This window comes from Callithrix jacchus, chromosome 9 (genome assembly GCF_049354715.1).
Source record: "Callithrix jacchus isolate 240 chromosome 9, calJac240_pri, whole genome shotgun sequence".
In the NCBI taxonomy this organism is placed as follows: Eukaryota; Metazoa; Chordata; class Mammalia; order Primates; family Cebidae; genus Callithrix; species Callithrix jacchus.
Window position 1 is genome coordinate 31,588,629 of NC_133510.1, and position 15,101 is coordinate 31,603,729.

Below are 15,101 nucleotides of genomic sequence, written 5' to 3' on the forward strand. Positions count from 1 at the left end.
GAGGTATGTTCCTTCAGTACCTAGTTTATTGAGAGTTTTAACATGAAGGGGTGTTGAATTTTATCAAAAGTATTTTCTGTGTCTACTGAGATAATTATGTGGTTTTCGTCTTTAGTTCTGTTTATGTGGTGAATTACGTTATTGATTTGCGCATGCTGAACCAGCCTTGCATCCCAGGGATGAAGCCAACTTGATCGTGGTGGATAAGCTTTTTGATGTGCTGCTGGATTCAGTTTGCCAGTATTTTATTGAGGATTTCTGCATGAATGTTCAACAGGTGTATTGGCTGGAAGTTTTCTTCTTTTGTACCTCTGCCAGGTTTTGGTATCATGATGATGCTAACCTCATAAAATGAGTTAGGGAGGATCCCCTCCTTTGCAATTGTTTGGAATAGTTTCAGAAGAAATGCTACCAGCTCCTTTGTACCTCTGGTAGAATTCTGGACCTGAGCTTTTTTTGGTTGTAGGCTATTTATTACTCCCTCAACTTCAAAACTTATTACTGGTCTATTCAGTGACTCAACTCCCTGGTTCAGTCTTGGGAGGGTGTATGGGCACAGGAATCTATCCATTTCTTCTAGATTTCCAGTTTATTTGCACAGAGTTAGTTACAGTATTATCTGATGGTTGTTTGTATTTCTGTGGGATCAGTGGTGGTATCCCCTTATCATTTCTGATTGTGTTTATTTGAATCTTCTCTCTTTTCTTCATTATTAGTCTTGGTAGCCATCTATTTTAGCGATTCTTTTTTTTAAACCAGTTCCTGAATTCATTGATTTTTTAAAGGGTTTTTCATGTCTCTATCTCCTTCAGTTTCACTCTGAGCTTAGCTATTTCCTGTCTTCTGCTAGCTATGAGATTTGTTTGCTCTTGGTTCTCTAGCTCTTTTAGTTGTAATGTTAGTAAGTCACTTTGAGATCTTCCTAGCTCTTTCATGTTGGCATTTAGTGCTATACATTTCTCTTAACACTGCTTTAGCTGCATTCTAGAAATTCTGATATGTTGTTTCTTTGCTCTCATTGATTTCAAATAACTTCTTGATTTCTGCCTTAATTTCATTATTTACCCAGAAGTCATTCAGCAGCAGGTTGTTCAATTTCCATGTAGTTACGTAGTTTTGAGTGGGCTTTTAAATCTTGAGTTCTAATTTGATTTTGCTGTGGTCTCAGAGACTTTTGTTATGCTTTCAGTCCTTTTGCATTTACTGAGGTGTGTTTTACTTCCAATTATGTGATCAATTTTAGAGTAAGTGCCATGTGGTACTGAAAAAGAATGTATATTCTGATGTTTCGGGGTGGAGAGTTCTGTAGATATCTATCAGGTCCACTTGACCTAGAGCTAAGTTCAAGTCCTGAATATATTTAATTTTCTGTCTTGATGATCTAATACTGACAGTGGGGTATTAAAGTCTCCCACTATTTTGTGTGGAGGTCTAAGTATCTTGGTAGGTCTCTAAGAACTTGCTTTAAGAATCTGGGTGCTCCTGTATTGGGTGCAAATATATTTAGGATTGTTATCTGTTCTCGTTGAATTGAATCGTTTCACATTACTCAATGCCTTTCTTTGTCTTTTTTGACCTTTATTTATTTAAAGTCTCTTTTGTCAGAAACTAGGATTGCAACCTCTGCTTTTTTCTGCTTTCCATTTGCTTGGTAAATTTTCCTCCATCCCTTTATTTTGAGTCTATGTGTGTCTTTGCATATGAAATTTGTCTCCCGAATACAGCACACAGATGGGTCTTGCCTTTGTATCCAGCTTGCCCTCCTGTGTCTTTTAATTGGGGCATTTAGCCCATTTACATTTCAGGTTAATATTGTTATGCATGAATTAGATCCTGTCATCATGATGCTAGCTGGTTAATTTTGCAGAGTTGTTAATGTAGTTGCTTCATAGTATCATTGGTCTGTGTACTTCAGTGTGTTTTTGCAGTGGCTGGTAATGGTTTTTCCTATCCATGTTTAGTGCTTCCTTAAGGAGCTCTTGCAAGACAGGCCTGGTGGTGACAAAATCCCTCAGCATCTGTCTGAAAAAGATTTTATTTCTCCTTCACTTTTGAAGCTTAGTTTGCCTGGATATGAAATTCTGGGTTGGAGTTTCTTTTCTTTAAGAATGTTGAATATTGGCCCCCAGTCTCTTTGGCTTGCAGGGTTTCTTCTTAGGGGTCCACTGTTAGTCTGATGGGCTTTCCTTTGTAGGTGACCTGACCCTTCTCTGGCTGCCCGTAACATTTTTTCCTTCATTTTAACCTTGGAGAATCTGATGATTATGTGTCTTAGGGTAGATCTTTCTATGGAGTATCTTATTGGTGTTCTCTGGATTTCCTGAATTTGAATATTGGCCTGTCTTGCTAGCTGGCAAAGTTCTCCTGGATGATACGCTGAAGTGTATTTTCCAACTTGGTTCCATTCTCCCATCTCTTTCAGGTACATCAGTCAGTTGTAGGTTTGGCCTTTTTACACAGTCCCATAATTCTCTTAAATGTTTTGTTCATTCATTTTCATTCTTTATTCTCTAATCTTGTCTGCCTGCCTTATTTCTTCAAGCTCTGATATTCTCTGTTCTGCTTGGTAAAATCAGCTATTGATACTTGTGTTTGCATCACAAAGTTCTCTTCCTATGTTTTTCAGCCCCATCAGGTCATTTATGTTCCTCTCTAGACTTTTTAATCTAGTTAACAGCTCTTGTAATCTTTTATCATGGTTCTTAGCTTCTTTGCATTGGGTTAGAACATAATCCTTTGACTCAGTGGAATTCATTATTACCCACTTTTTAAGTCTATTTCTGTCAGTTCATCCATCTCAGCTTCAGCCCTGTTCTGTGTTCTTGCTGGAGAGGTGTTGTGGTCATCTGGAGGAAAAGAGGCATTCTGGCTTCCGGGATTTTCAGTGTTTTTGTGTTGGTTTTTCCTCATTTTGTGGAATTATCTACCTTTGAACCTTGAAGCTGATGACCTTTGGATGGGGTTTTTATGAGGTCTTTTTTGTTGATGTTATTGTTGTTGTTGCTTTGTTTTTCTTGTAGCAGGCCCTTTGTCTGCAGGTCTGCTGCACTTTGCTGAGGGTCCACTCCAGACCCTGTTCTCCTGGGTATCACCAGTGGTAGTTGCAGAATAGCAAAGATTGCTGCCTGCTCCCCCCTCTGAAAGGTTCATCCCAGAGGGGCACCAACTTGATGCCAGCCAGAGCTCTCCTGTATGAGATGTCTGCAGACCCCTGTTGGGAGGTCTCACCCAGACAGGAGGCATAGGGTCAGGGACCTTCAGCAAAGCTGGTGTGCTGTGCTCAGGGAATCCCGCTCATCAGGATCAGCTGATCTCTTCAGAGCCGGCAGGCAAGAAAGATTAAGTCGCTGAACCTGACACCGTAGCCACCCCTCCCCCCAGGGGCTATCCCAGGGAGATGAGAGTTCAGTCTGTAAGCCCCTGACTGGAGCTGGTAGACTTTCTACAGGGAGGCCCTGCCCAGTGAGGAAGGATCTAGAGAAGCAGTCTGGTCACAGCTGCTTTGGTGCACTGTGGGGAATTCCACCCAGTTCAAACCTTCCAGGCTCCTTAGCACTGTCAGAGGAAAATTGCCTACTGAAGCCCCAGTAATGGGGATGAAGCAATACCTCAGAAAACATGGTGTCTTCTAAGACAACCCCTTATAGCATAGTTGTATCCATTTGTTCTAAGAACTGATTTTCCTCCAAGTTTACACGCCTACGTCAGTGTGCTCCCTAGATCAAATGATGTGTGCCATAAACATTAGTAATACATCTTTTATAAATGGTGATTTATTTTTTTTTATTTTTAGAGGCAGGGTCTTGCTGTTTCACTCTAGCTAGAGTGCAGTGGCACAATCATAACTCACTGTAACCTGGAACTCCCAAGTTTAAGCAATCCTCCTGCCTCAGCTTTCCAAGTAGCTAGGACTACACGGTGTGCCATCACCCCCAGCTAAGTTTTTTATTTTTTGTAAGAGACAAAGTCTCATTCTGTTGCCCAAACTGGTCTCACACTTCTGGTCTCAAGTGATCCTCCTGCCTCAGCTTTCCAAAGCACTGGGATTATAGGCATAAGTCATTATGCTCAGCCTTGATTTATTTATTTTTTTCTGCAGAACTAAACCATTTGTCCCTTGCTTTATATTTTTCTAAAATGTGGCACCTTTCATATACCTCTCAGTAAAAGATGTTTTTCCAATGAAGATGAGGGATAATGATGAAGAGTTCAACATTTACACAAAAATCTGTAAGACTGTATTTAGTCTGAGAATAAAAAAGACAACTTTCAATTTTAGTTAAGATACACATCAATTCTAGGCTAACTATTCTCTTATTTCCTAAGCATATCTCCTGCTTGTTTCAATTGTCAAATTCAACTTGAATAATAAAATACAGAGAAAGGCTAATGGGCATACGGTGAATGAGTAACACGGTCAACCATCAATCAGATCTGTGTTCTCTTTTAAACAATAAAGTGGCAGAACCTCTCTAGTCCTCAGTATCTTGATCTCCAAAATTGAGACAATACAAATTCCTAATCCATGGAGTCATTGAGAAATTTAATTGAGATAATTGATGCCTGGTGTAAATGCTCAACAACTATTAGCTCTCATTTTGTTTCCAGTTACTGAGTACTTTACAGAGTACAAAGAATTATTTATTGCATTTAATTTATTGCTTTCAAATCTACTCCCTTCCTCTAAGCATTTCTGGTTAGCACGGACTTCAGTAGCTCTAGATCAAACAAACAAACAAGCAGAACAAGCAGAATTAGATCAAAAGTCAGCTTCTGAGCAAAACATGTATTTTATATATTATGTAATGTATTATTGCCAGCAATTGCTTTTAAAATGTTTTTACATAGGTTCTTTCTTTTGTCACTCCCAATGCTTTGAGTACAAAAAAACTCAGACAGAAATCTTTGGCTGTGTTAGGTAACTCCCATCATTACCCATTCTAGTTTTACCGGCAGTGCTCCAAGGCTGACGCACGTTTTGACTAGCCACAGGTCAGAGCCTTCAAAACAGACCTGGTATTAACACTAAGTCCAAGAAATAATTACAGACAAAGTATTTTAATAACTTTCTAAAGCCTAAACATTTTATCCAAAATCACATTCTTGAATTTATCACTTGTTAGTATGGACTAACATATAAAACATGCAAAATGTATTTTTCCCTTTGCTATTCATCTCCTTTAACGGTGAGAGAAAAAAACAGTTAAATTCTAAATGAGCTTCCCTCTTAGTACTGAACAATGCTGGCCAAAATCTACATGTAACATCAGAACAATGCAATTGTTTTCCATGGAACTGCACAACAATCCTACCTAGGCTACATTCTGAAGAAAAGGATATTACCCAGCTTTCTGATCTATTGGGGAAAACAGATCAAAATCTTTTTCAGTAACTATTTCAACACACAACAAATATATAAAGTGGTTTATTATTGTCACTAATCTAATTTTAATACTAAGCCAATCTCCTTATATTCTGGCCTTAAAACTTACTGAGACCAGGCTGAGCATGGTGGTTCACGCCTGTAATCCAGCACTTTGGAAGGCTGAGGCAGGTGGATAACCTGAGGTCAGGAGTTCAAGACCAGCCTGGCTAACATGGTAAAACTCCATCTGTACTATAAATTACAAAAATTAGCCAGGCATGGTGGCAAGTGCCTGTAATCTCAGCTACTCTAGAGGCTGAGGCAGGAGAATCACTGGAACCTGGGAGGCGGACGCTGCAGTGAGCTGAGATCGTGTCACTGCATTCCAGCCCGGGCTGACAACAGCGAGACTCCATCTCCAAAAAAAAAAACCGAAAATTTACTGAGAGCAAACGAGAAGGAAACTATATTAAAAGACCAATCCTTGCATTTCATTACGTAATGAAAGACATGGAGAAAGGAAAAAATATACAACCTACTTGTTAGCACATCTTCATGCCTTAGTGATTTGGTAAGTATATATCACAAGCTAGGAGTTAATACAGGGTGTCCCACTTTTAAAACAACCTATTTATAACAAAGATCTCTCTGTTGGGACTGTCAAGAGAGTTAAAGAAAAAGCCTCCAGTTCCAAACACTTTTCATTTAGCCAGGCATTGCAGAGCAATAAAATTGCAAACCTGGAAACCTTCATCTTAGCCTCACTCTATGAATCATTTGAATATATGCAAATCAATAAGATTTCCTTATTTTTATACCCTCTTGTCAGTATAATGAAATTAGTACCTGTCCTCCCACCACCCTATACAAAATTCCTTAAAAAAAAAAAAAAAGGAACAGAATCTAAGTATTGGAATGTGCTATATGCTTCCTGGAAAGAAAATTTAGTGTCTTAGGTAAGAAAATATACACAAAATACTCCTTCTTCTTAGAATTGCATATTTGTAAAGCAAATTTCGACTACTACAAGCTAAAAATTCTGAAATTCTTATGAGTCTCAAACATAACACACATCACAGTAGAAAGGGGAAATATAACCTACCCCATGTTCCCATCCATTAGAAGAATCGTATTGTATATGTGAGAAAATATGAAGAGAAAGAGAATTGTGCTGAAGAACATTGTCATCCATGATCCATGATCCTCTCGAAACATTTTTAATCGGAGCAACTGACCTGAAATACAAATATTATTAAAAATTAATGTACATTATAACTCAAAATTCATAGATCATTGCTTTATTTTAGTGAATCTCGATTGTCTCACTATATTCTGAAGTCTTTGTCATAGGACTGCCTTATGAATGAAGCCACCATATAATGTTCCTTCTGCTCTCTTGTAAATAAATGATCATAAATAAAGTCCAAGACGATCCTCATATCACATTTCATCCTAAATAGTACTAATGCAAGAATCTAGTTCAGAGATAGTTCATCATGCTAGCATGAAAACAAGATAAATTAGAGCCCCTAACTTACCTGCTATTTTTTATTTTACAAATATATTTTTTGTTCATACTAAAACTACTTAAGGCAAATGATAAAGAAGTTGCATGAATCCCATATCATTTCCTTTTGCTTCTATAGATCCATTCCCAATACTGGCCAGATGATAAAACCAAGGCCAACCTTACTTACAAGATCTAATTGTTTAAGGTACATGAAAACTTGAAAGAAAAAATTAAGTCTTTGTTATAAAACACACAGCTTAGCCTCACTTTTAATTGAAATAATCCATACCCCCCCATACAAGTACAAACACAAGTGCAAACGAGAGGTGATAGTGAATGTGTTAATGAAGCTTGGTGTGACTGCTGGCCAAACATAATTTTCACCCTGATGACTAAAATTCCATTTATGAAGACAAATGCTAAAATTAGAGAGAATGTTAAGATGCATACACTTTAAGGAAGAAAACTATATTAAGATGAACACTAAAGTAAAAATTACTAACATCAGAATTTAACCAGAGAAATGTTTTGATTTATGGTAAAGAGAAATGATGGCACCAGCACCCTGAAAGATGAGAAAGGTGAAAATTCTTGGGAGTAAGAAAGAAGTGAGCATAGGTCACTTCTCCCAAGATAAATTTTGTCTATTATACTTACCTTCCTTCCTAAGAATAATAAGGGAGATGATGTGCATATAGGAACTATCATTAAAATAGAGTAGACCTGAATCTTACAATAAAAATTCTTACTACAGAAAATATTTCCTTTTTTAATTATATGTCAGTTATGAAATATATATATATATATATATATATATATATATATATATATATATTTCTAACTGGAAATTATCTCTCTGAGGACAAACAGTATCTCACAATATCTCCCTGAGCATAAGAAGAAATAATCTTTTAAGATTTAACTACTGAACGTTTCCTTATATCTCGCCTTTATTAAAATAGCACTTTAGATTTCATTTGAAAACCAGGCTAAAAGAAATATTATCCTAGCCAAAACTTCAGATGGAGGGTTAAAAAAAGGGGAAGGATATTTGGTTACATCACATCATGAATTCTTGGCCTATACAAGAGAAGCAAAGGTTAAAACTGAAAGTCAGGGAGAATGTGACTGTATAACTAAAAGAAGAATGTGGAAAACCTTCTACTGTAACAAATGATACTAGCCCCGCAAATCATAAGATCACAGCACTTTCCTATTAATTGAGTCAATAATTATGAAAAGCCAGAGATTTTCAAGCCTCCACACAACATATTGACAAGAATATTATAAAAAGATATTATTGAGAGTAAGACCACATGCTATAAATATCTCACACTATAAAGAATATTTATTCATTCATTGAACAAATATTTAATGTGTGCCTCTTACATGCCAGAAACCGTTCTAGGTGCTAGAGATTCAACTGTAAGCAATGCAAGAGAGTGCTTGAAGTCAATTTTCATTTGAGTATTTAATGGAATTGTGACCTTACTTTGGACTCATGGACTCTCTTTGTTCAGGGGTCCCTTTGCTGCAAGTCCTTTCAGCTTTAGAACAAGACCTATTTATTTAATTCAGCAGTTGACAATTAAGAACTTCAAAGACCAGCAATTCGAGTTTTTTCAAGATTTAAATGTGAATTTCTTTCTTAACATAAGCATATGTCAAAAATTTCACTAACAGATACTTTAAGTCAAATACTAATGCTGGTGATTTAACAGTGCTTTGTAAATAAAATATTGTAGACTAATTATACACAGGTGGAAACAGCACAAAGTTAGCAAAACCAGAGATGTGGCAGTACTGTCTATTCTGTCGTTGCCAAGCTCATCATCTGCCACTAATTTCAGCCATTAGTGTCATTAGAACAAAATGGCAGGTTAACATGACTTGAAATTCATTTGAATAAAAGTGCTGCAAATTTTAAGCTCAGAACTAATATGACCCAAGCACTGAGTTAAAATGTATTATAAATTTTTCCCATAAGTACTTAAAGATTAACTAAATGAGTAACGCTCAAATATTAGAAACATATACACATGGACTTCCCCTCAGGTAACTGTTCTCACAAGGGACTTCAGTGTTGAGTCGAATCATATCTCAAATCATATCAAATCATATCTCCCAGAAGCTACTTACAGGTTAACTCAATGAATAACCCTCAAATGTTAGAAACACATACACACAGACTGTCCTCAGCTTACTGTTCTCATGAAGAACTTCTCCCATGCAATGTAATCAGACCAAGAACCTTGGAACTACCTGAGGATGTCAGATAGAAACACATTGTCCCTGCCCTTCAGGGTGACTATATATGTGGTTTGTCTGGGACAATAGTGGTCTATAATTTTTGTCCTGGCATAAGTATTAATAGTAATCCCTTCCTTTCTTAAGTGTGCTGGTTTGGAAAATAAATTATGTGCCATTTTCCTATAGGTCCCAGAATTCAGAATTTTATGACTTTCTTTTAGAGGAGTTTCAGAAGACAACTGAGTGACAACAATCTTTACAGGCCAGTAGAAGTGAAAAACATCACTAAGAGGGACACACTTCTGACATGGTCAAAAACGATTTTTATTTTAATTACAGATATAGTAATATTTATAAATATGAGTATTTATGTTATTAATAAGATCCATCTTGGAGTGTATAGACTGTCACCTTCAACACAGTCGAAGAAATTAGAAAATACACCTCAGAGCAATCAAAAGCATTAATGTGGAACACACATCCATATGTGTGATGGAGAGGGTGGGAGTGCACAGGGATTGATGATTATGAATGCCGGCTAAAGTCAGATGAAATGGCAGCCTAGAACTTCAGAATTGTTCTGGAAATACAGGTTTAGGGCCACTACTATGTCATAAAATTCTAACAAAATTAATGAGATAAAAGCATATTTAAAAGTGTATATAAAATGAGCCCACATATGTTGTGGAAAATAGAGGTAGACAATTGTGACAGGGAGAATTACGGAGAAACTACTTGGTTTCTTGGCTTCTTTGCTGCTGTGTTCTCTTCACCAAAAGAACGGAAAGAAGAATTTCCTTTCTGCCTCACTGCCAGACTTTTGAGTTCTAGGTCCCTTTACTTTGGAGTGATTTGCACATGGAGGCCTGTGCAAAGAAATACACTAAAGAGTCTCAGAGGAAGGAGGAGAAGTGTTTGTGTTTCCAGGAAGGAGATGTGGGTAGCCCTACCTCTGGAAGGCTGTTAAAGCAGGAGATCACATAGACCAAGGGCTTCTGTATTCATAAAGAATACAAGGATTTAGGTCTCCAAGGTGGCAGAATCTCATTTGGGATGACTACATGGATGTTGGTGAAGGTCAAGGTATTAAGGGTCATGATACGGTTTGGCTGTGTGTCCCCACCCAAATCTCACCTTGAATTGTAATAATTCTCATGTGTGGTGGGAGGGTCCAAGTAAGAGGTAATTGAATCATGGAGGTGAATCATTCCTGTGCTGTTCTTGTGGTAATGAATAAGTTTCATGAGAGCTGATGGTTTTACTAATGTGAGTTCCTCTACACAAGCTCTCTCTTGACTGCCACCATGCAAGATGTAACTTTGCTCCTCCTTTGCCTTCTGCCATGATTGTGAGGCCTCCCCAGCCACGTGGAACTGTGAGACAATTAAATCTCTTTCCTTTATAAATTATCCAGTCTCAGGTATGTCTCTATTAGCAGCATGAGAACAGACTAGTAGTTTGGAAGTCTGAGTTATCAAACTAAGCTAGCCCCAGGGGAATGGCACCAATAGGGCAGCCACACACCTCTATTAGGTGCATGATGACCTGAGTAGATTCCAGGCATCTTAGACAGAGTCATTGTGCCAAAGTGGTAGCAGACCATTACTGAAGTAGCAGTAGGAAAAGGGGTAGAGAAGTAAAAACAAGCTGAAGGAGTCTTTTCAGGATCTGTAGCCCTGAACTCCTCCAAAACCTTAGTGATAGAAAAGGCGATTTGAAATATTATTGATATTGTACTCTCTGCTTACCTTAGTAAGCAAAAACTCGAGTAAGACTTAATTTAGAGGCAACAGTGTGGCATTACACATGAGACCCTGACTAGGAAAAACAAAAGGACAAATGAAGGGGTTCATTCCTCAAAAAGACTGCAAATCGAAATTAGCACTACTGTCCATTAAGTCTTCTGCTCTAAAACCTCCTATATATAATTTGACCCACCCATTTTTACAAGAAACAAATAGAATCTGCAGTTATTGAAACGAGTATATTTAGTTTGTTGGAGTAAAAAGATACAATAGTCAAAAAATCAGCATAGCCGGCATTCCACATGCCAGTAAGAGTATTACTGCTGCAAATAACAGAAGGGAAAACAAAAAATAACTAAACTAAAACTAGGTTAAATTATAAGGAGTCTTTATTGACTTCCTTCTAACATCTTCCATCTTTTTTTTCTCATGTCTGTTCTCTAAACAAAACGTAATTGATTTTTATATATAATAGATATTCAAGAAATAATGCAGATCTAGTTTAGCTAAAGGAACAGACTGACTACAAACAAGGCCTGATCCAGCACTCAGACAATATCACCGAGGCTTGGTTAATCTCTATTTCCCAGCTCCATTTCCTCAGAGTGGGGTCTCATCCTAACTGGCTCTTCCTAGTTTCTCCCCAGGACACACGCACGCACCCTTTGTTGTCCCAGGATGACCATAACAACCTGAGGACTGCTTCTTCATTGTTGTCCGTGGATGAAAAGACAATACTTTTGCCGTAGCATTTCTAGAGACAGTTATGAGATTCTATCTGTTCGGGCTCATTTGGGTCCTGAACCGATTACCCTAGCCAGAGTTATGAAAAGCAATTTAATTAATCCTTAGGATTAGCTAAGCATATGCTACCTGCTCCACTCCTACAGCCAGATGAAATTCAGATGAAATTAGTTCCCTAGCATCACCTTGATCCCAAATGAAAGCCAAGTTTGGCAAGCATAGTATTGAAGAGGGGACAGCCACAGACAAAAATCCTCCAGGTCCTTGAATCACTGCTTAGAACCCAGGTGCCTGCCATGTTTTGGGCTTTATGTGAATGAGAAATTCAACTGGTCTACAGTCATTATACATTTTGGAGGTTTGTATTCCTGCAGCTACCATTATCTTATAGGTTCAGAGATGACTGATGGAAAGAGGCCCATAGAAAGCAAGAAAAATGGGGTTTAAATGGCGCACATGAAGTCTTTATTTCCTTTATCTTTCTTTACATCCCTAGTTCTAAGCATAATACATAATAAAATATTTTTACTGAATGAAATACAGATGGAAGATTCTAGAAAGAAAATTAAGACCTGCACTCAAGTCCTCCAAAAGAAAAATTATTCAAGTAAAATATGAAGAAAACACACCTTGCTGGCAATGATCCTAATGAGACATAGTGGGAGTGAGATGCAGCTTCTCCTTCACATGGTTTCTTTTTTCTTCTCTCGTCCCACTGATCACAAAACCTACACCACTACCTTGCTGATGCTATACCTGCTAACCTAGAGGCTTTAATCATACAAGGAAAATCGCCATTCTATATTGCTCTTCTGTGTTCTCATGTTTAAACAGGCCTTTTACTCAAAGAATTCCAGAAACTGGCCTTAGGAGATCCAAATATCCACCCAAGGTTGTGGGGTGTCTCACCTTGAAAAGGAAGAACTTTTTTACATATGAACAACTGTTTTATAGCCTTGTCGTCCCCAACCAGACCACTAGGTGGCATATTACCTCAAAATTACCATCACAACCAGATTATGCTGCCCTGCATACCCCAGCCATCATATGCTTTACCCAGCCCAGCCTGCACACCCTAGTGTCAGTTCCTGTTCATTGTCTAATAAAAAATCCTACGGGCTCTTTTCGGGGAGCCAGTCCGAGAATCCTTATACCTCTACTGTCTCCCTTGAGCTCGAGCACAAGCCCCAAAATGAAGCCCTGTCTGGCTAATCTGCTTGGCCTTATGTTAATTTCTATTGCACTGGAGCCTAAGAGCCTGTAGTCTATAACGCTAAGGCCCACAGATTTGTATAATTTTTGTCTACTATATGTGTGCTATACCCTTTTATAAACTGTAGCACAGTAGAGACCAGATTGATCTTCTTTACCACTATGTCCCCATGGCACAGTACCTGGCATACAACATGTCTTAAGTATTTGTCCAATGGATAAAAATATAAAGGGCTATACAAATAAATGAACAAGCTCCTGCTTCCTTACAGCATTTTCATCAACACCACTGTTTTCTATACACCCTGTATTTGTCTTACACACCCCCAGTGAACTCCCAACTCTGATGTACACCTACACTTTGTTTTCTCTGATTTTGGCTACTGTGGAAAAAAGTTGCACAACACAGTTGAGAAGCCACTATGTAATCATTATTCCAAATGTGGCTGCTATCACAGCACTGCTCATTAATGCATCAATGCTTTTTCCTGTCCTTGTCAATTCTCTTTCCTGTTCTCCTCAACATCTATTTCAAGTTTCATCTCAAAGCTTCTATTGAGCCCCTTTCACTCTTAGAATATGGCTTTGGTCCCAACCTCAAGGTGGCATCCTTCCCATTAAACATGATTTCCCTCAACTTCCTACCTGCTCACATTCATCTACTTATCTACCTTCATGACTATCCTAACTTCCTTCCCTTATTTCTCAGAGGATGCAGTTCACCTCCCAAAGAAGACCCTATTGTGCCTTTTTAAAACCACACCCTCTCCTCTCTTGGGAGACTTGTTCCAGCCATCTTTTCTCTCCTTTGTATATCTGATCTCTCTCTCTCCTCATTCTCTTTTCTCCACATCTGAAGCCTCTTAAGTTGATCCTAAAAACACCATCCATTCTCCTTGTTTTCTCATACAGACTTCAAGAAAGAGTAAATTTTATCACACTGACTCGCTGAGATCTTACTTGCCATGCAAACATTCTACTGAAATTGTCCTGGCAAATGCAATGACCTCTACCACTCCCAAATCCAGACGAAATATATGGGTCTTTAATTTGCAAAACATTCTGGCTGCATCTGACCTAAAAGTTGTTCTCCATCTCTATTTGACACTACTTCCTTGACTTTCCTAGCACCAAATATGCCATTCTCTTTCTATTTTTCTGATTTTTCTCAGTTACCATTTTAGGCATACCTTCTTCCAATTATCCCATAAATGATGATGTTCCATGGTGTGTCCTCAGTCCTTGTCTTTATCATATCTCTGTATGATCTTATCCTCTCTCAAGTATCTCCAGCAGAAACTTTTCTTCCTGAGCTTCACACTGGAAGTCGGCTGCTCACTATAGTCCTAGATATCCTATCAGCAAATCAAATGCAGTATGCAAAAACAAAGCCAAAATCCCTACCCTCTGCCCCAATATACGATATGCCCCAAATTTGCAATTTGCACCATCCCACCCCTAAGTCCACTCCTACTTCTGAATTTATCTTATCATTTTCAAAATAATTCAAGACAGAATTCATTCTTGGTTTTTTCTTCCTTCACACCTTCCATTTCAATCAATGGCCATGTCATTTAATGTCCGTACACCCAAACTCTTCTCTCGTAATTTAGGTTCTTGTTGTCTCTTGATAAGATTTATTGCAACACCCTCTTAACTGGCCTGTCTTACTCCATCCTTTTCCATCTCAAATCCACCCTCCACAGAGCCAACAGATCTAACTAAAATCATGTGTGGCCAAGTCACCCCATCACTTTAAAAAATCTTTTAATAATTACCATTCCCCATAATATAAAATCCAAGCTCCCTAACATGGTATACAAGGCTTGACTTGATTTGACCCATACTTTCCTCTCCTCCCTCATCACTCCCTTCCTTTCACTCTGTTTCCATCAACACTAAGCAGTTTGCATTTTCTACACTCACACTGAACCCTCTGCTTCTCCATAACTCAACTAACTGCTCTACTTCATGTAAAGTATAAATACAAGTCAGAAATGATCTCTAGGAAGCCATCTTCCTTGTTAATATTTTATATCTGGGTTTATAGAAAGAGTTCATGGGATGGACTCTCACAGGAGGTAGTAAGTTCCTTTCAGTGCAGACAGGTAGGAATGGCCAGGCATAGTTTAAAGGGTTGGATTACATGACTTTTAAGATCCAGTCCAATTCTGGGATTTATGATTTGTGTTGTCAGTGAGAGATTAGCTCAAAATCTGCTAATTCAAAAGACTGTTAGTTAAATATATATATATATATATAATCCTTACCCACT

At 38.1% G+C, this 15,101-nt stretch overlaps 1 protein-coding gene across 5 annotated transcripts in view; it reads right to left on the reverse strand.

Annotated features, from left to right (window-relative positions):
- TMEM117 (transmembrane protein 117) overlaps positions 1-15,101 on the reverse strand; it is a 535,819-nt gene that overhangs the window by 428,934 nt on the left and 91,784 nt on the right. For all 5 annotated transcript variants that reach the window (XM_003733724.6, XM_003733723.6, XM_078338864.1 and 2 more), the window contains exon 3: positions 6,468-6,600. In XM_003733724.6, coding sequence (XP_003733772.3) covers positions 6,468-6,600 — 133 coding nt within the window. The remainder of the gene's footprint in view (positions 1-6,467; positions 6,601-15,101) is intronic.